General features: G+C 42.2%; 1 protein-coding gene across 4 annotated transcripts in view; it reads left to right on the forward strand.

The window, feature by feature from the left end:
* rbms3 (RNA binding motif, single stranded interacting protein) overlaps positions 1-26,907 on the forward strand; it is a 298,844-nt gene that overhangs the window by 47,914 nt on the left and 224,023 nt on the right. For 3 of the 4 annotated variants that reach the window (XM_030120522.1, XM_030120523.1, XM_030120524.1), the window contains exon 3: positions 19,942-20,169. In XM_030120522.1, coding sequence (XP_029976382.1) covers positions 19,942-20,169 — 228 coding nt within the window. Of the gene's footprint in view, positions 1-19,759; positions 19,831-19,941; positions 20,170-26,907 lie in introns of those variants that run through there. The other variant, XM_030120525.1, reaches the window with a different exon arrangement.

Below are 26,907 nucleotides of genomic sequence, written 5' to 3' on the forward strand. Positions count from 1 at the left end.
GTGTGAAGCAACTCAAAACATGTTTTATATTTTAGATTCTTCAAAGTAGCCACTCTTTCCTTCATGTGGTCGTCACCTGAAATGGTTTTAACTCCACAGCTGGGCCTTGTCAGGGTTCATTTGTGTAATTTCTTGCCTCCTTAATGGGGTTGGGACCATCAGTTGTGTTTTGCAGGAGTCAGGTTGGTATGCAGCTGACAGCCCTATTTGAAAACTGTTAGTATTCATGTTATGGCAAGAACCAATCAGCTAAGTAAAGAGAAATGACAGTCCATCATTACTTTAAGAGCTGAAGGTCAGTCAGTACGCAAAAGCTGCAAAAACTTTGAATGTGTCCCTATGTTCAGTTGCAAAACTCCTCAAGGACAAAACTGGCACACGTGAGGGATGCCCCTGGAAAGAAAGACCCAGAGTCACCTCTGCTGCTGAGGATAAGTTCATCCAAGTCCAGATAAATGCCGTACAGAGTTCTAGTAGACACATCTCTACATCAACTGGTCAGAGGAAACTGCGCCAATCAGGCCCTTACGGTAACAAAGCTGCTCGGAAACCACGACTAAGGAAAAGCAACAAGCAGAAGAGATTAGTTTTGGCCAAGACAAAACACAAGGAATGGACATCAGACCATGTGTGCAGATGGCAATGGGGGTGGGGATCAAGACTCATTACCCACGCAAATCACAACTGGTTTGACAATATGTAAATGGGGTTTAAGAGTCATGGAATTTTAATACGTTATTGCAGCGTTTACAATCAAATGGCTAAAAGACTATTTCTCAATCTGGTACTATATCCCTAAAAAGTTGTTTGATAACATATGGAGGATTGCCTCCTTGCTTAAATGTGATTTTGAAATGCCCAAAATCCCTTTAAAGCTTTCTAACTCACAAAAACAGGCATAAGTGTATGAAAAATGATCTTTAACCACAACTTTTCACCTCACAGTTCTCTGCGATGGAGCAACGGGGTTGTCACAATAGAAAATCTTTGTAACTAACTGACAGGGTGTTAATTTTGTTTGTGAATTATTCAATCATGGATTTTTTGGTAAGCTTTCATTTGAAGACTTTCCCCGGAAGTACAAAATTACAGTTTCAAGGAAAATCTGACAAAACATGTAGATCAATCCGGAACCCATTTCTCAGAGTGATTTAAAGCACTGTGCAGTTGTCTTTTGATTATACCTTCCTTGAAGGTTGGTGATGTCAGTCTGTTGGATAGAAAATGTGATCACAGAATAATTAGTATGAGTTTTAAACATATAAATTGGTGAGACTGTAATTCATGTTCTGTTAAAGATCATATTGGTTACCTTTAAGGAAACATGCATATTCCTTCTACTTGTCCTTTCCTATTGCTCCTAAAATCAAGAAAACTCATTTTAAAATTGTGTTAGCTATATGTCCTTGCAATGATCTCACAAGGTTTAAATTTGATGTGGATTCTTGCAGCTTTTAAGGTCCAAATTAAACAAAAATAAATTACTGAGCTTGGTCCCTCCCCAGTTAAAAAGTCCCATCTGCGCCCCTGCATCAGACCAGAGGAAATCTGCGCTTTAATCCGATGAGTCTAAATGCGAGATCTTTGCTTCCAGCCACCTGCATGTCTTTGTGCAACACAGAAAAGGTGAACGGATGGTTTCTGCATGCATGCTTCTCAGCATGAAGGGGGGGGGGGGGGCTTGTTTGTGACAGTTCTGGGGATTTATTCAAACCTGAAGGCGCACTGCACCAGCATGGCTGCCGCAGCATCTTGCAGCATCATGCAGCATCATGCCATCACATCCATGCCACCACATTGCACTTCATTGGACCACGGTTTTTTTGTCAACAGGACAATGACCTCAAACACACCTCTGGACTGTGTAAGGGCTATTTTGAGAAGGAGAGTGATGAGTGCTGCACCAGATGACCTGGCCTCCACAGTCAATAATATATCTTCATATATAAAGCACAATTAAAGTTAGTGACGTAGATAGATGCTTGACAAAATGTAGCTAAAACAAAATAAATCAGGAGAAAAAGATTGAATTCCTGGATAGAATTGGGAAATAATGTATTAAATGGTATATCAAAGGTAATTTTGAGAGCTGAGTAAAGATAAAGATAATCTGGACCGCAAAAATTTTCTATCACATAAGGAACGTCCAGCATTTCTTTAAAGTTGAAACAAGCTTCAAACTGCAAACTTTTATGTTTTCTTTAAGTTTATGCTCTAAATCCTAACTCTCTCATATTTTCATAATCTGCTTAGTCTTTGATTTGTTGCATAATTTGTGTGTGTAATTTAAGCAAACATAGCAAGCGGCTTGACAAAATGATACGACTTTGATTTTGGTATTTGGTAATTGATATGGTCGGTGTTGGCTCATATATGTTGTTTCACCTGAAGTTTTCCTGTTTTTTTGTGACGTTTAACATCACTATGTGTGTTGTTTTATGGTGTTTGTGGAAATGTGCTGAATCTCTCCGTTGCCCTCAGAACTGTAGTCTGCTAACAGCAGGTCTCGGTCACACTTTTAGCACAGTTAACAGAGGCATACTCGAGGATCTGGGGGTCTCTCAGTTATGTTGAGCACTATTGTTGTAAAGCTTGTCAAAACAGACAAAAAAAACCTGGCCATACTTCAAGGACCTGTCATTTCTCAGTGTGAAACACAAATTGTATTTCTGTTTCCATGAAATGGAGTGTTATTCGTCCTAGTTAGCTGGTTAAAAGTCTTTATGGGTTTGGTATGACAGTATTTGCTTCAATCTTGGTGGATTTATGCTATTTTCATTGTGACCTTTGCTTCTTATTGGCAAGTTAACGGCAAGTTAACAAACCCACCCACTTGATATTGGAATAAGTGACGCTTAGGAATTCTTCCTGTGGGCGAGGCAGGAATTCAATCAGTCAGACTATGGGGCTAGGAAACTGGGCATCCGACACAGTTATGCTTCAGCACTTTTCAATTTGAGCCCGGCCTGCGTCAGCCTCTAGCCTGTAGCGTATCGTTAATGAAAGTCACATTAGGCATCCCTGTCGTCCTTAGTCATCCCGCTCAACCAGTAGGAGGTTTCCGCACTGAATGGGAGCCTAATGTTCCCAGCTGTCACCAGTACAGCTGTCCTTCACTTCAATTCCGCTTCTGATTCCTCAATACCTGCTGGTTTTACTGAAGCCTTCAGAGAGTTGAAATCACATGTCTATAACTGTCAATAACTTGCTTGAGCGTCTATAAATAAGCTTGCTTTTGAGCTTATTTAGATATAGAATTGATGTGATTAAAATAAACTGCTTCCCTTCTTCCTGTCCTTAGGTTGACCCAGCTCTTGCCGTTACCGTCGTGAATGATTCATTATTTTTAGGCCACTGTCTTTGTTGTCTTTGTTTTTTTTTTTTTTTCACATCGCGCTGGAGGTCACGGATTCCTACATTTATGCAGTGAAGATTAGATGCACGTCTCAGGTTACCTCATGTTGCGACCTTTGTCTTCTCCCCAACTGCCTAACGCAGTCGACTCCTCCGAGACCTTTGGCCTTCAGGAGCAGCTCCATGCTGTGGGCCGTCTCATGTTGCCCGACTTGTGAGAGCGCTGCTCTGATAAATGGCTTGTTAGTGGATGTGTCGGTTAGAAACCATCCGCGCTGCAAGGTAACGCACGCTCTTGCTGTGTTTCGGTGATTTGGCCTGAAAAGTTCAAATTCCACAGCAGGCGCTTTCTGATGTGTCTCCGCTGCTTTCTCAGTTAACCACCGCTGACCTCTCTGGAAGCAGCAAGCAAACTGTGCAATGTCCCCGAAGTCATCCAAGTAATGTAAGAAAAACACTGGAGCTCGTGTTACTTCAAGATTGTTTTTGTATCCAGATGCAAGCTCCATGTATCCATGTAACACATCATTATCAGTTTTGTCTGAGTGTTTTCTGAGGCTCGCTTGTTTCCTTTTGGTTCTGTTTTGTCCTTTGACGGATTATCCCCAGCGAAAGTCCTGTTTTTGGATCTCACTTTAGGGGCTCCTTGTTCTCCTCCGACTCTGCGCTTGACTTTGTTGTCTGTATCATGTCACCTCTCTTAGCCCGTGGCTTCATTTCCATACTCGAGCTGTCAAAAGAAATCACGCTCATTCATCTGCCTGAGAGGCAGGATGTGCAGAAAGAGGTCTGTTTGGAATGATGAGGCGAGATGGAAAAAGCCGCGCTGCAGCAGCGACATGGGGGCCTTCACCCGTGTGCGCGCGCGCGCACACACACACACACACACACACACACACACACACACACACACACTCTTGAATGTCAAAAGTATATCCATGCTACACATGTGTGATCTGATGAAGTGAATTCGCTCTGGCAGAATGCTCCACTGGTTTACAGCTTCAGAGGCCGTATAAAAGAGGGTGCGGATCATGTGGAAAGTGTGATCCTCCATCTGCAGTTGCCTGTACAGCCTCCCTCCTCCCCGGAGGACACATGCAGCAGTGTGAAGATGTGTGTTGTGTGGTGCAGGGAAAAAGCATCCTGCCGTTGAAATCTTTGGCCACCAAACCTGAACAAAAACCCGTAATGATAGTTTCATTAAATCTTCTCAACTGGGAGACGGCTGGATTCAGAAGCCACTGCAGCGATTTTTATTTGACAAAATTAAAGAGATTGATTGCGCTGAGTATGAATCATGAAGTTTCTTGAGCTGACTCAGTCGTCCTGGGCGTAACCTCGCCGCTGCTTACTGATTTACGGTCGGTTTGGCTGTTTGCTGAATGTTGGTGAACACTTCACTGTGCACCAATTCATTCATCCCCTGAGAAATGACGACAGGAGCGGAGAGATGTTTGTTCGTTGACACGGCGTTCTTTTTTCACGCCACGTGTGGCGTACATGTTGCGAACGATCCTTTATGACTGTAGCACATAATGTACTGAGTTTGGGAGAATAACTACAAACCCCTTCAAAAAGTGAAGGGACTTTCAATTTTTCACTTGGCAGCATTCAGTGGTGCATCACAGTAGAAGCAATACAAATTGCCCTGCGATGATGATGATGAATAATCTTAATAGGGGCATTTATGCTGCACAAATCGGATATCATGTTAGTTTATTTGTGAAGCCATACAAGGTGTAACATTGCTGGCTTTGTCTAACAAGTCGAGAGATGATAGTGTTATTCCCGGACCGGTGGTATTGTGACAAAAAAAGGGTAGCTATTATTTCTGCAGCACTGTGGGATTGTGTTTCAAATGTGTTTCCAAAACACCGATAAACACACTGAAAATGTTTCCACAAAACGTTGCTGTTGAAATGAACAAAGCATTTTGCTTTAGTCTACTTTTCCTGTTATTCTAAACGGCCGTGGGCTGTAAAGTGTGAGGGGTGTGAGATTGAGTCTCTCGCCACCTCAAAATGTATGTTTTTTTTTTTTTTTTTTTTTTTTTTAATAGTGTTACTACCCTTCTCATGTATAAAAGAAGAAGAAAAAACATTCCCTTGACCCCCCCCCCAGGGTGCTGCTGTGGTCTTTTTGAAACTCCTTGGTGACCCTCACCCCTTCCCCTCTCTGCTCCAAGGCATTATCTTATTACTGTAATGTAGCATAAACTAATAACAAGTTATTAAAAAAAATAGCAGCTCAAACCCACAGGCCAAACTCTAGTATGTGGCTTGGACTTTTAATTTAAAATGTTATATTATATCTCGAAACCAAAACTTGAACAATACTCCAATTTCTTCCACTGGGTAAGTTCATGTTTTCTTTTTTTAAATTAGCATTCTTTCGAGTAGGTTAAAGCATCGTGAGACGTTGTAGTCAGAGAACAGCAGCCAGATGAATAGTTGAGCGTGTGTTTTTCCAGCAGTCTAAAGGTGGCTGCCATCTTCTTCTTCAGTGGCGATTCCACTCCGCAGGCATTAAACAATCTTTTCTTTATGGTTGAAATGATCTGTCTTTGTTTGGAGCTTAATTTTTTTTCATTTTCTTTCTTAGATTGCTAAAAAAAAAAAAAAAAAAAAAACTCTTCGGCCAGAGGCCTGTTAATTTGTCTTCAAATGGCTCCATGTTTCAGAGGAACGTGAGGTGAGCAGCACAGCTGACTGAGCTTCACCCATCAAAGAGTTGCTAAGTCTCCTCTGGTGGATTATCTAAAGTCTGACGAAACGAGACACATGAGCAATTTATTCATTTAACAGACAGCCTCAGTAGCAAGTTGAAGACCCGTAAATGTATTTACATCTGAGAAAGCTGCCCATTATGCCGAGCCGCTGGTGGGCGGCCGGCTTTGTTTGTGTGTCCTGAGCAGAAAGCGCAGTGTGTGCGCATGCCTCTCGACGTCCTGCCTGCTCTTTATCCTCTGGTGTCCTGTGACTCGTGTTTGAAGCCGTTGTGATGTGCTCAGCATCCTGTCATCTGTTGTTCCAGAGGTCCACGTTCTCATGCGAGTGTGACAGCGATACGCCGGCTACGGAGGGGCTGCCACTGAGCAGAAAATCTTCACTTTCAACCACCTTACCGAAGGGCAGCACATCAGTGTCTGTGCTTAATTCACTTAATTACTGAATGCACACAAGTTCAAGTGCCACTGCGACATACATATTCAGATTAGTGCTTGTTTTCTATAGTGTCTGTGTAAAGAATTAGTGTGAACCTTGGTGGTGCAGAGACAATTTGAGACCGAAGATCCAAGTTTCAGTTCTCCACATGCTGAAGCGTCTGAGTGTGAGTGATTAAATCTGTACCTGCACTTTCAAGCCGCCCGTCTTCTTTCTCACCGCAGACGTTGACAAGAGAAATAATGTTTTCTCACGTCGCCCATAAACAATAACGGAACAAACAGGAAAAAAAAAAAAAAAAAAAGACGCGCTGTCTGACAAGTGGCGGAGCGAACATATCGCCGTACAGTCCCTTCAAAACAGTGACAGTGTAGCTGTCAGGCCTTCTCAGGGGGCAAAGAGCCACTGTTCTGACATGTCCCTGTGTCAGCGGTCTGGAGGAGAGCTGGAATGTGGTCATGACTCAACATGTGTACCCTGTTACGCTCCGCTGGGGTACGGAGTGGCAGGATCACTCTGTTTTCCACCGCAGTCCCTCACACCCGTCTTTCATGCGTTGGAATAAGTGAGATGGAGCACCAGATATGACGCGTTCTGAAATCAGACTCCACTTTTTAAATGTGTTCATTGCCACGATGAAGGAGCCCGATGTGCACTTTTCATTTGACAATGAACTTTATTAACAAGAGGGCAGACACTTGGTTTGCTTAGGAACACAGAAGACTGATTCATTTCTAGGTTCGCTGCATTTTGTGAAAATGTCACAAAGCATTGTATTCGCAAGAAAAAAAACACTGGCCTTTTCATGTTCTTAGCGACCCCTTTGGGGCATCCTATCCCGAGTGTTTTATGTACCTGGCCTTCAGGTTACTTACCTGGTTCTTACCCAAGGCTGCGCAGGAAGAAAGACCTCCGCAATTTGGAGGAGGGTGATAATAAAAGCTGGTTTTAGCTCTAAACCGGCAGAAAAATGTGTTCTCCTTTATTCGGCAGATAATTGTCTGTTCTTCTCTCATGGAAATCAAAACAAAGCCCAAGGTTTAATAATGATCTGTGTTCATAACGGCGCCTCACAGCAGTACATTCTCTGCACTTCAGCAAGTCATATTGCAGACGGCGGCCTCATACGGGAAACTTGCACAAAACTGTGTGCTCATCTCAAAACTATACAGTTTTCATCTGAGCGGAGAGAGAGAGGACTTTATTGAATTTAAAGAAAAATGATAACATCATGTGGAGACAGTGTGCAGAGAAAATAGACTTTTATCAAGAAGTGTTGTTATTGGAGGACTGCAGTGTTCGCAGACTTGGTTGCAACTTGGTTTGTTTTGCTGCGCTCTCGTCTTAATTCTTCATTTCCAGCCACCACAGGGATCTGACGAAGACAGCAAAACAAAAAGCAGGTTTCGAGCGTGAGGAGGAGAAAAGAGGAACTGTACCGAGGAGCATAGCGTTTCATATCTTTTGGCCCACACTTTTGTGCATGACTGTGTGATTTTGTTGGTGGGAAAGTTAAAAAAAAAAAAAAAAAGAGTTTGACAGATGTCTTTTACTCTGTAAAAGTAAAAGTTGTTACACTGAGGAGCTGCTCTGGCAGCTTTTCATTTACCTTCAGCAAAGGTAAACATGTTTCTTTTTCTTTGTACCTGCACTTCACATGCACGGTGCGCTCTGTGATAGCTGACAGATGTGTGTTTGAAGGTGGTATCGGGTTTCTTTGAGGTGGAAGGGGGTGCGGGCCTAGAAATAGCAGCAGCAGCAGCAGTAGGCAGCTGGGGCCCATGTCATCCTGAGAGGTGCTGCAGCATCCGAGGCCCATCTGGAGGGAACACAGAGCCAAGGACACTGCAGAAGAAGGGGGCGGAGAGAGGAAGACACAGCGCGGGGCCCTCCTCGCTGGACCTTTCAGGAGACGAGCCCTTTTTTTCCCCCTCTCCTCATTTCGTTGCCTTCTTTCTTCTTGTATGACTTACACTTCCTGTCTTGTCAAATTTCTCGGTCGTTCAGTCAGACTTAACCCCTGATAGACAGACTGTCAGCCACGGAGGACTCTGTCACCAGGAAGTCTCCTTCGTCTCCTCTCATCTTCCTCCCCCTCTCTTCTTCCAGTTTTCTCACTCTGTTGTGTCAGCACAGTGTCGGTGACTGAAACACAGCCAAGCCTCAAACACCTAGTCATATATATATATATATGTGTGTGTGTGTGTGGCTCTACCACTCATTTGGTTGTCATTTTGCACAGTTTATATGCAGGAATATAGAACCACAATTGCAGAAAGATGTGGGATCTATGGCCCAATGTGGATTTCTCAGAATTAAATGTCAGCAAAGAATGAATGTGGTTACATGGTGGTTTTAATTCGAATTGGTTTATTCTGAACTAAGCAGTTCCGAATTATATTCTTGAGCTTTTTGTTTACATAGGGAAAATGGAGGACAAAATCATATTTAACGCTGGTGGCTGCGAAGCGTTCTGATTGGACAGAGAGCGACTGTGACGTACTGACATCTACTGGAAGTAAACAAAGCATTTTTTGGAGCGATTTTCTTTTTCTTTCTCGATTAACTTTGATGCTACAGCTTTGAAAATGTCTACATTGTTATGCACCTGTCCATTCGCTCTTTTCATCATATCTGTTTCTTCTGAGTCTCTTTTTAAATAAATCAACTCCGTATGAGTCAATCTGCGGGCCGCCGTCTTGGAATATTCCGTCATCGCGATGGACGAGCATGAGCAGAATGACTGGAGGAAAGTCAAGTCCAATTTACATAGAATTCCTTCGCTCCCGAAGGAGAAATGTTTTCATTTGTTTACATGGTCATTTTAGGTAGAATTGACTCTTATTCAGATTTAAACAGGATTAAAATTCCGAAGTAAATTCAATGATTGAATATGGTGATTTAACCACACAAGCCTGGACTTAGGCACTTTATAATAATCTATAGTAGTCAAAATTAGTGGTTTTGTTTTGACTGTTGTAGATTATTTTACAAACCATGCACTATATTTGCAAATTAAACGGTTTACCTAATTTGTGAATGTAATTTGCAGTTTTAAAATGATTTCATCTACAACACATTTCATAGCATTTTCTTATAGGAACAGGCAGCCCTGATATTTTATTATGTGAATACTATTATGCTAATACTGTGCACACCCACACCCAAAACGAAAAAAAAAAAAAAAACCCAAACTATTTTCCCAAAACATTTTTTGACCATTTGCACTGTGAATGAATACATCCATCATGCGTTATCATGCGTGCCTCATGTCCAGTAAACGTTTGCCAATGCTTTCGGAACAATTGTTTCTGCAATTTTGTGCTCGAGCTTTTTTGACCACACAGATTTCAGCTTACTTAGTGATCATGCATGGCTATTTTCGCATCGTGTAGGAGTTGTTTTAATGGCGCGGAGCTCAATACGGCACTCGGATTTAGTGTGCGGGACTCGGAGCCCTCAGGCAATCAGAGGCATCCATCATCCCCTCGGTTTATGGAGTGATGGAAGGAGGGAGAAAGTTGCAGGGAGAAAGAGCGGTGGAAAGACACCTAGAAACAGAGAGCGAGAGAGAGAGACAAAAGGAGACATTGACAGAGTGAGGCGAGCAGACAAAGTGATGGAGCCAGAGAAGTGGGTGTATAAAAAGCATACATAAGAAGAGGACTAAAATGTCAGTGTGAAAGCATTCGTCTGGAGGTGTGATTCACTCAGACGCAGCTCGGCTGCCCCGGTGGGTAAACAGCTGTAATCATTGTTCAGCAGCAGACATTAACAGCCTGTCTCCATGATGCTGTTACAGTGGTGAATTACTGTGCTTTACATCATGGATTCCTGTAATTCGTAATGTGTATTTGGCATTTTATATGTTTCAAGGTCAGTAGGGTGATTTTTAATGTTTCCAGCAAAAATAAAAGTACCTCTGTCTGGTTCATTACGAGGTTGTGATTGAGGGTTTTTGTTGATACAGATTACATTTAGTTAACTCATCAAAAACTAACTGAGATTGCTTAAAAATTGCTACTCGTTTGTGAAACTGTTTGAATTCTGGTGTAACTTCTAGTGTGAATTAATAGATAGATTATATCTCAAACGACCAAATACAATAAACAGCATCTTGCAACAGAGTTTTGTTGACTTCAACTCTGGTACTTTGTCGTTGACATTTTTAGTTTATTATCAAAAAAATACTACTGGACTGTATCCCTTCCATGCCTTGGCTTGGTGGTGGTGAGCAGCAGAAGCTTTCAGAGTTTGCTGTTAGTTTAGACAAATAAGTTCAAATGTACTTTTCCAGACTGTTTTAATCATGTTGACTATATTTTTGTAATTTGGCCATTAATCAGATCGTCCAATCAGCCCCCTGTGGTGCTGCAGACCCCCAGCCTCTCACCCCCATGGGAGATATGTGTTATTTATTTGACACCGTCTGACTGAACAGTCTTAATGAAATCATATTATGAAGTTCCGACCTCTTTTTAATGAAATTTAAGGTAGTTTGGTGTTTTGAAAGTCATATCAGATTGTACATATTAGCTTTCTGACACTGGATGAGTTAAATTGTCTATTTTTCGGCAATAATTTGTATTTTTTTGGATCAGATTATTGGAGAAGTGTCTGGTATCTTTCTTCTGCGACGGATTTCTGGAAAAGGCATCATTTTAGTTTCACATTCAGACTGCATCATTTACACACAGGCTGCTTTAAACGCTCTTTCTATATCATATTGGCTGCTCGGTATCAAAAGTATGTCAAAAATGTCTCTCAGCCTGAGATCCACATGATGGTGTAGTGAATGTACAATTTATTGGAGACGTGCGGTTAAATTCCGGAATGAGCAGCCAAATTCTCTGGAGTCCTCGATTTTTATTGTAGTCTGTCTCCTTGCACATGTGCAGAACAACTGAGTGTTTCACAAAAGTTGTGTTTTCCCTGTTTGCATGGAGAATGGTACATTTAAAAAAACTTGCACTTTAGAAGCCAAAACAAATTCTATCTGTTTTCACTTAAAAACGTGTTGCAAGCATGTCCCTAGTCTCTCTCTCTCTCTGCGAACCACTTCACCTCTACTGTTTCACAAACTGGACCTCTGAAAGCGCCGTGTGTGTGTTTCACATTGTGGACCGCTCACTCATGCAGGTCCATGCTCTGTGTGAAACAGGGATTATCTGAAACAAATGACTAATTAACTCTAATGAGATTGATTTGATTTTTAGCCATATCAATTGGGTGGTACGTGCAGTACGTTCATCGCTCTCTCAACTCAGCAGCCTTCATCGTCCGTTTAGCGTTAAAGTACCCCGATGTAAATCTTTATTGCCCTTCTCTACTGAGGGCGTTATTGCTTGTTTCTCTTAGACCAAACATATTAGGACACCAAATGGTTGCAGAGGGTTGAGGAGAAGTGCTTAATTTACCTATTTGTGTGAATCTTATCAAAATCGGGACTCCTGTTTTGGGCTGATGATCGACCCACATTTTTTTAACCCCATTTGCATCCCGCAGGGTTTAAAAAATGCAAATTAAAGGCTCTACATCCGCTTCACAGCAGCAGCCAGCTCAAAGTTCATCAGAGCATAAACACGCGTCAGGCCAAGGAAAATATTTGAGGAGATGGATAGCAGACACAGAATGTTGTGAAGTTTACTTTGAGCTCCAAGTGTGGGAGGGTCATACGATCCCAAACTCTCAGAGGTCAGAGACTCATTAAAGTAAATATCTTTTCCTCTGTTGTCATTCCTCCTTTGTCTCTGTGTGTGTCTGCCACCGCCTTCTTTCTTTCACCACCTCTGATTGTATTTGCTTTGAAATTGGGTTTCTTCAGGAGGTGAATTCTGTCTTTTTGAGCTTGTAAACATAAATCGAGTCATGTAATATCTTCGATAACAGTCCATGGTCACACTGCGAGTCTCGTTCAGTTCTCAAGAATGGAGCAGATTCTCTCAACAGGTAGGGTTACGGCAATTTTTAGGGTGGTGCCAGTCAACAGAAACGGGGTCAGTGAGGAAGTCAAGAGTACACATCGCATTCCCGACTCAGCAGAGGGCCGACAGGACTGTATTATAATACTTGTGTAAGTGACTGTGAGCCATCCCAGGTGTAATCACCCTCGACCCAGTTGCCTTGGCTACCATTTACTTCCTGTCCTTCCAGCCTCTCGTCTCAGATCACAGAAGTGTTTTCTTTAGAGTGTTTGGAGGAAAGAACTGAAGAGAAAAGGGAAGAAGAAAGCGACACAAGCAGAGACGGTGTGTGAGGTACCGGCCTCAGCGGCTCCTTCGACACTGATGCAAGTGATGGTGAAAGCCCCTGGGGTTGCTTCCCGCCTGCTTATTTCTTTTTCCTTTTCAACTGCGAACAGCCTGCGACCCGTCAGGCTTCCCACACATGTCCTGCCGCCACGTTGCCGTGGTTACGCCTGAACTCGGTCCTCCGGCGCAAGGGGGGGGAGAGCGAGGGTGAAAGTTGTGGCTTTAGAAGGTGAGTCCGCCGGTGACCCGCGGAGCCCGTCGTACCTGCGTCAGCCGTGTTTCACCACGAGTGACAGTCGCCACCTGCATGTTCGGCGGCTGACTTCCGTGAGGGGATGAGGATTGGCGAACAAAAAAAAAAAAAAAAAAAGAGAGAGAGAGAGACCCACTGGTTCGAAGGAGGCCATTTCACGCAACACAGCCTTCAGGAAGCAAGTCATCAGAGATGGCTCAGGGAAGCCGCATGTCTTTCAAAGCCGGCCAAACGGAGCACGCAGGCGTGGAGGGCCATCTAGAAAACAATGTCCTCTAACTAAAGCTGTGTGGGGTGGCGTTTCTCCTCCCTGAGCCTCTCGTTCCTTCAATCATTCATCCGACTCTTCAGAAATGCTTTAGTGCTCATATATGTTGTGATTTGTTGTCATTTTTCAGCGATCTAATTTTTTTTTTTTTTTATGCATTTTTTTTTTTTGAATGGGTGGGGGCCTTTGACAAGCTTAGCGCCAGCGGTTGGCTGATATTCTGTGTGGGCTTTGTGTAAAATGGAAATATGAAGATGATATGAGGAAAACAGGCCTTTCTGGCGGCGCTCCAGTCTTTTTTGAAAACAAGCGCAGAGCCAAGATAAAGTACAGTTAAGCCATCGGGAAACCAGAGCATTATGATTTGGATCTGTGTTGTGGGAAATCACCATTTCTGCCTCGCAGTACCCCTCAATACCTGCGGGGAATAATGCCTCTTGGCTGATCAGATAATCGCAGTACAGTGTTATTTAATGCATGGAGGAAGAAGAACAGGCACTGACACAAAACTGTTTTAATGCAGTATTACAGCTTGAGATAAAGGTTGAATCTCAAGATAAAATTAAGTAACTTGTCAGAAACAAGAAAAGAAAAACAAAAAATTGCAAAATAGAAAATCTGTTGCCTTGGGGTGTTTGATTTATCCTGCAAGGAAATCTATATCTCACAACTTTCTGTTTCTGTTGCAACACTTTCCCCAAGCTTGATCTTGTTCTATTGGGTTTTAGATATAACGGTGGAGTATTTCCTGGAGAGCAATAAACTGGTCTAGCATGAGCCTCTTTCTTTGTATTAATGAAAAATCAATATTCATAAAAAAAATAAATAAATAAAATAAAAATCTGTTTTGATTGACATTGCTGCATCCTTTTCCTGTCCACTCTACACTGAAAAAAATAACTCAGCACTTTTGTTTTTGCTCCTATTTTTCATGAGCTCCACTCAAGGATCTAGGACTTTTTCTATGTGCACAAAATGCCTTTTTATCTCAGACATTATTTGTTGAATTTGTCTAAATCTGTGTTAGTGAGCACTTCTTTGTGGAGATAATGCATCCACCTCACAGGTGTGGCAGATCAATGTGGGTTGTGGAGGGCGGGGGGGTCCCAAGATCAGTCAATATCCGGTGTGACCACCATTTGCCTCACGCAGTGCAACACATCTCCTTCACACAGAGCTGATCAGGTTGTTGATTATGGCCTGTGGAATGTTGCTCCACTCCTCTTCAGGGGGGGAAGTAGTGTAAAAAATGGATGCCTGGTTTTGAATTCCACTGCCGACGGTTCACCACTTTGGGCCTTGGGGAAGTCCTCAAACTCTAAAGGCTCCATGAGCTGATAAGTCTTTGAGAATCAGCTCAATTGCAATGTTATTGCATTGTTTTCAATGTTGTCGAATGTTCCATTGCAATAGAATAAAACTCCAGTGGAGAAAGGGACCAATCTTTCAAAGTTGCATCAAAAATGTACAGATTTATTGAAAAATGAAAAAAAAAAAAAAAAGAGTTTTCATAGAAGCCCATGCCCTGAAACCCTCAACCAAGCGTGTGTCTCAAGGATGAGACGGAAGGAAATCACTTAAAGGGAGACAAATGGACTCATGAGAGCTGCTACGGTTTGCTTCATCTCGACGTATTAATGGAGCCGCAAGATCTACTCACTTTTTCTTGCTGAAGGCGAAGCATTATTCTGCCCTGAGTTGTATTTTCAGTAATAAATGGCACTGATAACATTCTGGCTTGCTGAAGTATTTCCATCATTTTTGTCTGTTAAAGCAAATGAATCTCTTGCAAAAAAAAAAAAGATTAAAAAAAAAAACATAATAATGCACATCCTTTGATTTATGGTGTCTCATGTAAACAAGCAGGAAGAGATTCTTACAGCGGAGAAAGCAATACAGCTGTTAGTTCTTAGTTTTATTTTTCTAATCACGTTGTCTTGACACTTGTAATGCATTCCTTTTGCATTCACTTTAACGGCTCAAACTTTGAATGTGGTGAACCGTACATGTTGCTGATCAAATATTTCACATTGGAAAAACGTGACGGACTTTACTGGATCAGTTAAACGCTGCCAATTACCTTAATGTTAGCCGACTCGTGTATTTGCGGCTGCATGTTTAGCATTGACGAGGAAGCCAAAGACTTTATTGGCTTTGGTGAAATGAGAGTTTTTTTTGTGGCACATTTTGCGGACAGCTGTAGTCTTATCTTTTCTTCCATCTCACAGATTTTTTTTTTTTTGTTTTTCATAAAACTTTCATGCATCACATCTGTTCGCCTGTTACAGACATTGAGCCTCTTTCCACTCAGGGTTTGTCATCAGTTGTGCTGGTACACCGGAACGATCGATATGCCGGTAACTAACAGGAGCTCTCTCAAATGCGCTGAGAATTTTTTTGTGTTGAACTCTAAAAGTGAAGCTCAAAATGAAGGCTGACATTTTTTACACCCTTCGTTTTTCTGTACATAATTGATATCACGCATTAGGTTTCCATCCCTAATTGTAAAATTCATCACAATAAAAGGAAACAATCTGACATTTCCAAACCACTTCTGAACTGTATCTGTCTTACTGATTGTTTGATGAACATCAGAACGCTCTACCCTCTGGAAAGGAACAGAAACAAGATTTTTTTGTCGACATGAATGAGCAGTTTTAATCTTTTATACCTAATACCTCATTCTCCTGTTTCTGGAATGGTTGCTGCTTGGTTTTCTTAAGAGTTCGTAATTGTTTGTGCACAATTTCTGCCGTCAATCTACTCCTAAATCAGCATTCTCTCAGACGATACTATAATTTATATTGCATCCATCCACCCCAACTTCCTTAAGACATGGAATCTATAAGAAGAGCTGATAAGTGCAGACAAATACACCAGCAAGCAGAGACACATGTCTGTTTGCCAAGTATGTAAAACATCCCCCCTTAACTGAGGAAAAGTAACTGTAACAAGATCCTTTTATTCACTGGAGAAATATGGGCAGACTGAAGCTCGCTGACAAGCCGCTGAAAGTCTGTGACATGAATCTCAGTCGAGGGACCAATCATGCATTTTAGTGAAGGAATGTCAGGACCCCCGGCTCTCTGCCTCATGTTAAAGCAGAGCCCTGCTCCATGACATAAAGGGTGAAAATCACTCCTGCAAAAAAAAAAGTAAAGCGTTTTTATTTTTTTCCATCCATACTTTTAGACTTGTGCTTGTGATGCGTTTAACATTTTGCTCCCTTGGGATTGTGTCTTTAACAAAACACCCCTGCATAAATGGATTAATTCTAAATACCTCCTGTGAGGCTGAATGATCCTCATTTATAAGGGCACTGGAGGTTGTTGCATGACTTGGGGCAGCACTTAAACTCTACGAACTGGTGAATAGTTGTGTTAAAGTGGTGTCTATGGCCATGCAGCTTAATGTACCATACCTGGGGCTTTCCTTCGCCTCCGGCTTTTACAGTGGCAGTATAATAGAGTGCTATCTATATAGAACTCAATAACTCGCATCAGCGAGATGTAGCTTTAAATGCCGATGTGTTGTTCATACAGTATATCCTGCCCACACACACAGTTCTCAAATTCTGACCCTGTGACTAAGACTTTCATTTAAGCCCTGCGAGGAAAGAGCATCTCGGTGTTTAACAGCAAGAAAAAATACAAACTGTTTCTTTTTTGTTTCATTTCTTCCACCTTACAGCGAGTTTCTGTATTTGTTGTGGTTTAAAACTGGCTATATTCAAAAATCATTGCTTCGTGTATTTTTCTGTTTTTTTTTTTTTTTTCCCCCATGACTGATGACTTTACTGCACCACCGGGCCTCTTGTTTCGCTCTAGAGTCCGTCCTGAGCAAATGCATATTTTTCCCTGCTTTTGGGGGAAATGGACTCCTCCTGTTCTTTATTAACGTGAACCCTAAACCTGTCATTATCCTATATACTGTGTGCATTAGGCTGAACTTTGGCTTACGTTTCTCCCCTCCGGTTCTTCAGCGATGAAGAATATTGGACTGGCAGGCTTTCCACGCACAGCTGTGAGTCTATATTGCTGCCATCGCTCTGCTCCAGTAACCCCTGTGTGGGATGACCCCTGACCCCTGTGAAAATTCAACAGCGGCTAAAGAGGACTGTTAATGCTCGCTCATGATGTACAGCTGTGCTTCATTCAAGGTGGTTTGTTCCTGCTCTGCACACGGTTCACACGTGCAAGTCAAATCACGGCAAATGCTCATAAAATTGCGTCACATTTCATGTGTTTTTACCGAGAGAGAAAAATTAGATTAAGAGCAGAACAGCCACTGTAACCTAATAGAACTGAGTATGAATAAAATTATTTATTTGTCATAATTTATTGAAGTTTTTCAGTTTTATTTTGTGTGTAAATATGAGTGCAAACAGTATACCTGCAGTATAAACGTATGTTTTAAATAAAACTCCCTCTTTTATTTGTTTTTTTGCTATGACTCATTTTCCCAAGGCGATTGTCAAAAAGCTCAACCGAGCTATACGAAACTATTTTTAAAGAATGTTTCCTCGATGCCCTGTAAAACACAGGCATTTATAAAATGCCAGATTTCATGAGCCAATATCTCACACATCGACGTGGCTGTGATGGAAAGTGCAACATCTGGCCATGTTTGTGGAGGTACATGCGAAGTCAAACAGCGCTGGCTGAGCACATTCTCGTAAAGCATATTACATCGTTTCGTGCATTGTGCATGTACGTATGAGCTTTAATCGATACCACTCTCCTCTTATACTTTTTTGCCCCTTTACAGTCGGTATAACTACAAAGAGGCTCTTCCTGTTGTTGAATTTTTTTCTGCAGATCCCAGATTGTGCATGCGTGTGCTTGCATATATGTCCAAAGCACATCCATGTTACAGTATGAGAAAAGACAAGGTACCTCTTTTCTTTGTGATGGGCCATTTTTCTAATAATTATAATCAATTACAGTTGATGGGGCTGCAAGTTGTAAGGAACCCACTTGTTTCTGACCTGGGGTCCTGGGTTCATGGTCCACTTTGGAGTGCGCCAAGCATCACTGGCAGTGCCCAAAGTTTCTATGTGGAAATATGAATTTGACATTTCCCAGGTATTCAATACAGAGGCATGCATGTGAGGTTAATCAGTGACCCCAAATGCTTTGAATGTGAGCTGGGATTGGCTCCAGTGCCTCGCAAAAGTGGCAGAGCTGGATGGATGAAAAGAGACTGTCTGTCACCTTTAATTTCCACGTCAATATTAAAGGTGGTTTGGGAGGTTCCAGATTGCTATGCAGACTACCAGAGCAGAGCACAGGTGTGTGCTTTGATGACTGGAAACATTCAAATTGAAATAGTTAATTGGTTATTTCACTTAAAAATTGTTGCACTGATAAACGTGCCGCAGCATGTGACGCACAAAAACCTTTGTAATTGGAAAACACTTATATCACAGGGGCAGAAGCAAGCTCAACCACGACAGGTCAATGCTATTTTACTGAAATTAATTAAAAAAAAAAAAAAAAAAGATCTGTCATATCCAGCATCGACTACTTGACACTAAACACAGTTAACATTTCCTGAGAATTGTTGTGTAAAGCAAATGCTTGTACAGTAACTTTTGCACAAACCTGTAAATCTCATCTGTACCTGCTGAGACCAACCAATATGACCAATATGACACCCTTCTCCCAGAGAGATAACCTTGGTATATAAAGCTTAAAATAAAAATTAAAAAAACGGACTCCTGGGCATCTAGTGATTTACATGCATGCATCTCATCAGAGCACTGCTTTCATGAGTTTTTGTTGCAAGACGTGTCAGAGATACGGGTGAGTCATTGAAAATGGACATCCAGAGTGTCAGAGGGCTTTTAAGATATTCTAGCAATGAACGTGGGAAGTAAATGGAAATGCTTACTAATGCGTGAGGGGAGAAAGAATACTTTTCTTATATTTATTTGAGACTTGTCAGATATCTGAGTTTATGTGGCTTTCTGTGTGGTTTGTCTAACATCTCAGATTATCCTGCCTACTTCGGAAGTATATAGTTGATTATGGAGCGCAAAGTATGCATTGTGAAGGACGAGTGAGCGAAAACAGTTGAATCTATTTGATGCAGTTGCTTGTGCTGCTTAAAAGCCTCAATGAAATGATATAAATGCATATTGTTAGTGAACACTACAGTGCTACAGGTTCTGGATTTTGTCCGTGCTCCAGTGGCCACAACAGCCAAGGTAACCCATCCCTGAGCGCCGTAAGCCAGAGTGTCAGCAGGTTCAGCCCCCACGTTTCCTGGACCCTGTAGATACCCAATACATAATGGCACACTGGGAAGCCCGTTGCCAGCCTGTAATCCAAGCATCTTATCAAACCAATCAGCGCCCTTCCAGCGAGAACACATCTCGACCGTGACAGAAGGGGGTTTCGCAACATCTGGCGCTCTGAGAGTGAAAGGGAGGGAGAAAGTGAGCGAGCTTGGAAAGAAAGTGTGAGAACAATCCCGATGGTCTGGCGTTTGAGGTTTTTTGATCAACACCACATCCTGCCTTCTCTTCCGACACAGGTCACTTCACGGGCAGTCAGTTGTCGGTGCTTGCCCGCTGCTGGAAACTGGCGGGTGTTTCTGGTCATGCTCGCATTATTCATCGCTTTCTTCCCAATGTTCCCCTTCCAGCCCAGCGCGGCAGTGAGAGGTTACCACAGCAGCAAGGCTGCAACAATGAGTCCAAGCCTGGGCTCCGGTTGGAGCAGCGGCGGCGGCGGCGGAGGCCAGGGGAGCTGGAGCGGCCCCTCGTTCACCCGCTCAAGCCTTCAGCATTATATTTCCCACCACCACCAACACCCGCATCACCATGCTCAGTCAACGCACACAAGCTACGCCTACTGCCTGGCCCACACCTCTGTGAGTACAAAGGATTTCTAGTTTGATTTGCTGCAACACTTTTCACCTCTTGTGGTCAGTCACTCTTCCTCTCTGGTGTTCATTCGTACCAAGTCCGAAGAAGGAAATGCTGATGCAAGCAGGAAGTCAACTCTTTCCTTTTACACCTTCTTTTTATATCTTTTACCTTTTCATTCTTGTCAACCTCAAATCCTGCACACCGCCTCCCCCCACCATTACCTGCTTCCTCTCCCGTGCATTATCTCTTCCTTCGACCCCGCCCCTCCTCTGCAACTTAATTTGTTTTTCTTTCATCCATCCACTGCATTGACAGTGCAATGAGAGACTAATTGAGGTACAGACACTTTTGGATGGCTTCCTTTGAATTAATTCCTTGGAATTAATTGCTGTTCTGCAATCCGTTTGATTTGACTTTATTGGCGCTATCTGGTTTTTCCCAATGTAACGTTCAGGGTGTGACTGGAACCGAGGTACAAGTCAAATTGAGGAATTTCATAATCACTGTGTTGCTGTCACAGTCACAGAGCTGGAAAGAAAGATTTGGCAGGATTTTATTTCTCTGTATTTCTTCCTGTAATACATGTAGTTACAAGGCTTCACACTAAATCTTCCTCTGATTTGCTCTTATTTTCCATTACAACACTCTGATATTCTCTCATCTTACATACGCACCTCTTAAATTCCCAACAGTCTATTTGGCGACATGTTGAGACTTCCCTGAAGCGCCTGCATGCATTGAGTGAAGAAATTGGATTGGATTTAGATATGATAATCATCACAGTTTTGCAGCTCCTGGTTGCACAAAGCATTCCTTTTGTGTCATTCCGGTGATATGAAGACACACAATCACCTTTTTTCTTTTTCGTCAGGAGGACTGAAATTTTCTTTGAGAGCCCAAGCAAATGTGTTTGCATGTTTTCATTTCCACCATTCCCGTCTTCATCGCTGTTGTCTCGATCGCCAGCAAACAGTCTCATTTCCACTGTCATTGCCTTTTACCACTTCTACTTCCTGAGGCAACAGGGAGCTCCATTCTTTAAAGTCATGCTGCGCACAAACAGGAAGCAGAAACGGAGCGTTCCACACGACAAGACGTGAAATGTGGTCGTAGTTGCGGTTGCGCTTTTTCACGTCTTATAGGTTTTTGGGAACATCAGTTCTCCTTTTGTGTTTTCACAGCCACAGAACCTCCGGGGAGCTCGGTCATCGTCACTAACATCTACACGCAGACCCCGGACGGCTCTTTTATTTCTGCCTTTAACGACCTCCTTTCCTCTACCCTTTGAGCCCAAAAGAAGTCTTTTTTTTTTAATTCTGAGTATTTTTGCAAGTCCCACACACCTGCAGGATTACAGTCTATATCCGCTTTGGGATGAGGGGATCATCATCATCATCATCATCTTTCCTGTCAGCTGTGTGTACCCATGCATATTCTGCATTCACATACATATAATCAGTGTCACACACATTGGCTGACAGACTTGACTTTTTCAGGCTTTGCGTTGCTCAGATTGTTAAGATTCTTTCAGTCTTTGAAACTACAGAGTAATTGTAACTTTTCTGACCCGACCAGCCCTTTGGGTATTTATGGAGTCTGAAAAATATGTATGTAAATCCACTGGTTGATCGGTCTTTGTTTTGCCTGATTGTTTACAGCACCATTTCTAATTCCGAGAAATCCTCATTGTGTGCAAAGTCTGAAACGATTCAGCGCGATGTCTTTTGAAAATCAACAACAGACACCCCACTGTCGTATTGTTGTTGTCCTAATCACCACATCGCTGGCCTGTGTGTATTTTGATATTTCTGGGAGATTGGCGAGCCACACTTCTCATGTAGTCCCCACCGAAACCTTCTCCGTTACTCATCGCCACAGGGCCATCGCACTGCTGGCCTGATTTTGACCCTCCACCCGGAGACCATCGCTAACTCCGCCGGCTTCGACCGGCCTGCTTTCATCGGACAACAGGGACGGTTGTTTCCTTTTCGGCAGTTTTCATTTTTGTCCCCACAGAAAGCAATTTCTCCCCCGCCATCGCGCCGTTCGCCCGGTGCTGTTACGAGTCAACAGTTTGGCCTCGAGGAGGATTTGCGGTGCTTAGAGATGGCTAATCCAGACACCAACGGTAAACAAAAGCATGACTCCGGCGTTCCAGTCTGCTTAGTGCATTTTACAGCCTCTCATATGCAACACATACTGTACCTCCTCCCCGAGCAGAAATCCCACAATTCACAAACAAGCCGACGCAGACCCCCCTCCATTTTTACAATCTTTTTTTTCTCTCAAAAGCCGTCCCCTTCGCCGCTTTTATTGCCTCTCTTAAATGTTATTGTAATTTCAGGGATATTAGATGCAAAGAATGCCCGACAGAAAGGGAAGAAAAACAGAACCGATCGCTCAGCATGTGTCTGTCCTCTCGGCAGAGAGAGAGAGAGGTGAGTAAATAAAGGGAAAAAGAAAAGCAAGTAAGGATCCAGCGGAGATCAAGAAGCTTTGCCTCCAGTGGGTTTGTAATTATAATGGAAGCGGATACATTTCCACTTTTAATATGGTGGGATGAAGATCCCTCTGGGGGGAAGATGGTTTGACAAAACAGCGGTGGAGAAAGTCGTGTAGAAGTCAGGAAATGTGACTAAAAAGAGAGTCAAAGTGATATTTCATGGGAATATGTGACTAACGCTGATGAAATGCATGAATATACGATGGCTTGTTGGCCATATCTTTTCTTAGTTTAGGAACTGTTGTGTCGTTAACCTCCAGAAGAGTCACGGTGAGCACAGAGGACAAAACTTTTACTGCAGAAACTCCACCATCGTCAGAGCATGAGTGAATTTAAAACGTGTTTCTTATATTCGGAGTATTGCTGAACTGATGCAGTTCCTCTCAGGTTAATGATGTTGATTTCATTGTAGGACAAGTTTGTGTGTGTGTGTGTGTGTGTTTTTTTCTCTGATTTTCAAACACTTCTTAGTAAAATGATTTAATAACTGTTTCAGAAAATGTTTCCTGGACTAATCCTTCGCTCATATTCTCATTTCTAAATAGTAATTTGTTCAGTGCTTGTTTGCAATTCAATACATACATTTAAACAAAAACTGCAAACCATCGGTGGAAAAAGAAAAACTAGAAAGATCACCACCCTGACAATCATTTCTATGTTGCCTTGTTGAAGTTTGAAATAAAAAGTGAAGGTAATTCTTGACTATGGCATAAAAAATAACTCATTTTTAGGTATGACTTTTACAATTATGGCAATTTATGAAAGATAAATGTGATTATTTTACTTTTCTTTTGACAAGGAGGAAATCTTGCAGAGACACGGATGCAGCAAGATGATTAATCTAAGAGGAGAAAATAGAAGTGAGGAAAAACACATGCAGCATATCACCTCTTGTCATATCTCACTTCTGTCGTCTTTGCACTATTAACCCAGCAGCGAAGCAAGTTAGGTAACGGCAATAGCGAGTGAATCAGCCCTCAGCTACTTTGGTGTAACAAAACCTGACAGGCTAATGATTGCACACAGTGTTATTGGATTCCCTACTCAAAGCCACATGCGCGGCAAAGACCCCATAGCTTCAACCAAGCATCATGTTATAGATTTTCTGGTCTATGGAGAATTGATCACAAGCACAATAGCAAAGAAAAGGAAACATTTTGTTCAGGTATTTTCCACAATTTAGTGTGACAGAGCCTATTTAACGGTGGCAGCGGTAATGGACATACATTGTTCAGCAAAGTGTAGATGTCGTAAATGGAGAGGCCACTTTGCTCTTGACACATTGCCTTGGCCTGCTCTACCACCTGCTCCAGAAAAAAACTGTTATTTCTGTCTGTATGCATTTGTACACAACATACTTATGTGGAATATTGTCGTAACATCTTGGGAATTCCTGTTCCATCTAAAATATACTTTTCGCGAGTTATTTCTTGTCACATAAATGAATAGCAGATAAGTTGATTATCTCAGATTTTGCAGTTTTCCACTTCACGGTGAATGAGCGAACGTCCATTTAGCCTCAGATGCTTGTTTTTGGACTGTGAAAGAAACTGGAGGAAATCCCAGCGTACACGCATGTGAAACATGTAGACTCCCGCTGAGCCTTCCGGGTCCAACCTGGACTCGAACCAGCAACATAGAATGCAGCAGTTTTCTTTTTTGTAATGTTGTGCCTCATTTGACCTTCCTCTTGTGCTCTGTACCAAACAAGTCAGCGATAATCAATATGTCCATTCAATCCATAAGCTACTGGCCACACACAAAGCTAAATCAAACAAACTCAAGGATTAAGTTTTGGTCAGTGTCAGATACTGAAGGCATCATATATTTTTGCTGAATGATCATATATGTATATATATATATATATATATATATATATATATATATATATATATATATATATATATATATATATATGTATGTATATATATGTATATATATATATATGTATATGTATATATATATGCAGACATTTATTTTGTATTCTGAAAGAGGAAAAAAAAAAATTCTAATTCAATCCGTTGTTCACATTTGGAACTACTGGTAACACACACACAGACAGATACACACTCGGAGACACCCAAGTGTGCATTAACCAGAGCAACTTTGCCGAACTTCTACAAAGTTTCTGGATTGCGTACAGGTTTGTATCCATTATGCAGTCTCCAGTGTTCTTCGCCGATTCCTCGCACAGATCCCCCGCCTCGCTGGTTTCGCTCTAGCTATCACCGCTCTCATAAACCGGTGTCTCCCCCCACGGTGCGTCATTCTTGCTCCCGTCCAAAGCTTTTCAGATGCAGAATTTTAACGCCTTTGAACAGCTTGTTAACAACAATGTCCAGCACCTTTTGCTGGCTTCTCAGTATGATCACCAAGACTCTTGATTGTGCGCTTCTCATGCCTGACTAGTGTAGTCAGGTGTCCAACTATCCTGCATATATCTCTTCTTTCTGCAGCCCCCATGCTGTGGATGTACGTAACTCGGCATTACAGACCAGAGTTGAATAGACAACCCCACTTTTTCAAACCCAGAAAAAACAAAAAACAAAACTTATATTCAGACAAGATTTTTATCATACACTTTTAAACATGCATTGCTAAAGGTAAAAGTGGCAAAACTGTTGTAACACAAAACATGTACGCCAGCTTTTATGTACCCTGGAAGGCCCAGGTGAGCTGCATTAGCTGTAGACCCTCCCGTTTCAGTCTGATCCCCCCTCAGGTCGGTTCAAACGGGCCTCACACCCCGTGGGAGGGGCAGCCATTCACCCAGCTCACCTTTGTTTAGACTGCGACGGTCATGGAGGTAATCAGGCAGGTCTTTGTGTGATGATCGGTAGGCAATTTGAAGGCTTTGTTCAGACGTGGAGTGACGAACTTGCTGAATAACGCATAGAAGGAAGTAAAGCTTTCTGTCAAAATGACGATCTTTAGTGAAGTTTTTTAATACATAAAGCAACGAGGCTGTGTTGCACGTGTGTGTTTACAGAAACACACTTCTCTTTCTCACTCCATAGCTTTTAACATTTAATAATTTGTAGCTTTTCTGTCTCCATATATTTGAAAATACATGATATCTTGATATTTGCAATTGCCGAATTATCATTTTTGTCTTTCCCCTCGAGATCACTCACGATTTAGTTTATTATTTTGCATGTATAACATAACTGAGAGTCATTAGTTTGCATTTCTCAATAATACTGAATCAAACTGGCTGAGAATGCGTCACCAGCACATTATATTTCAGCTAATTACATTAGAACCACACTGACTTGAGTTCATTCAGATCTGAATGAATGCATTTCAGACAATAGATAATGCTTAAAAGGTCTGTAGGTGTGGTTGTGACAAGATATATGCGGAAAGACTAGGGATGAATTCAGAACTCAAGGGCCAGCCCGCATTGCGTCTACGTACTGCTGCAGAGTTCATCTCTCTTCATAACATACAGATAGACACACACACACGCACACACACGTCCTGCAGAGGACAGACCCTGCTTTTCTCTTCTGTAGGATAACAAATATTTCACTGCTGGGGAATTGTTTCCTGAACTGTTGGAAGATATTTTCATCTGTTCTGCTCTACTTTATGCATCTGTTCTTATCAGCAAAGCAGCATTTTTTTTTTCCTCTAATGGAAACATTTGGCTGTGTTATCACTTCTTCATCCAGCAGCACGGACGTCCCCGTAACACCTTCGATTCAATCCGAAGGCGTCGCCCCAGTAAACTGGAGATTGGTGCCTCATTAGACTTGCCGAGCACACAGCAGCCAAACCTTCAGTCAATACAAACCTGCTAGTAGGGATTCCCAGCACATCCCCAGATTGAGGTCTGAAAATTCGGGGGGAAGAGACAGAAACGAGACATCGCAAGGCTGCGGGGGAATAGAGGATGTTCAGGGAAGAATTGGCAGAAATAACAAACAAGATAGAAAGTAAAAGAGTGAGGTCAGAAAAGTGTGATTATCGCGTCCCAGCTGGAAGGAAAAGTGCTGCTCTGCTGTGTTAATTGAAACAAGCATTTAACTGCAGTAATGGGCCTGTTTTTTATTATTCTTAATATTGGATAAGAATCAAACAGAAATGTCAATGAAAAAATGTTTAATTTCTTGTTAGAAATGTTGCCTCTGAGTCCACGATGGACACTGCCCCTCATATTGAAGACCTCTCCTGGCTCCAAAAATACCTGAATCCATTGAATCCATCACTGAGCTTGGGAAAAAAAAAAATGTCC

Source organism: Salarias fasciatus, chromosome 22 (genome assembly GCF_902148845.1).
Source record: "Salarias fasciatus chromosome 22, fSalaFa1.1, whole genome shotgun sequence".
In the NCBI taxonomy this organism is placed as follows: Eukaryota; Metazoa; Chordata; class Actinopteri; order Blenniiformes; family Blenniidae; genus Salarias; species Salarias fasciatus.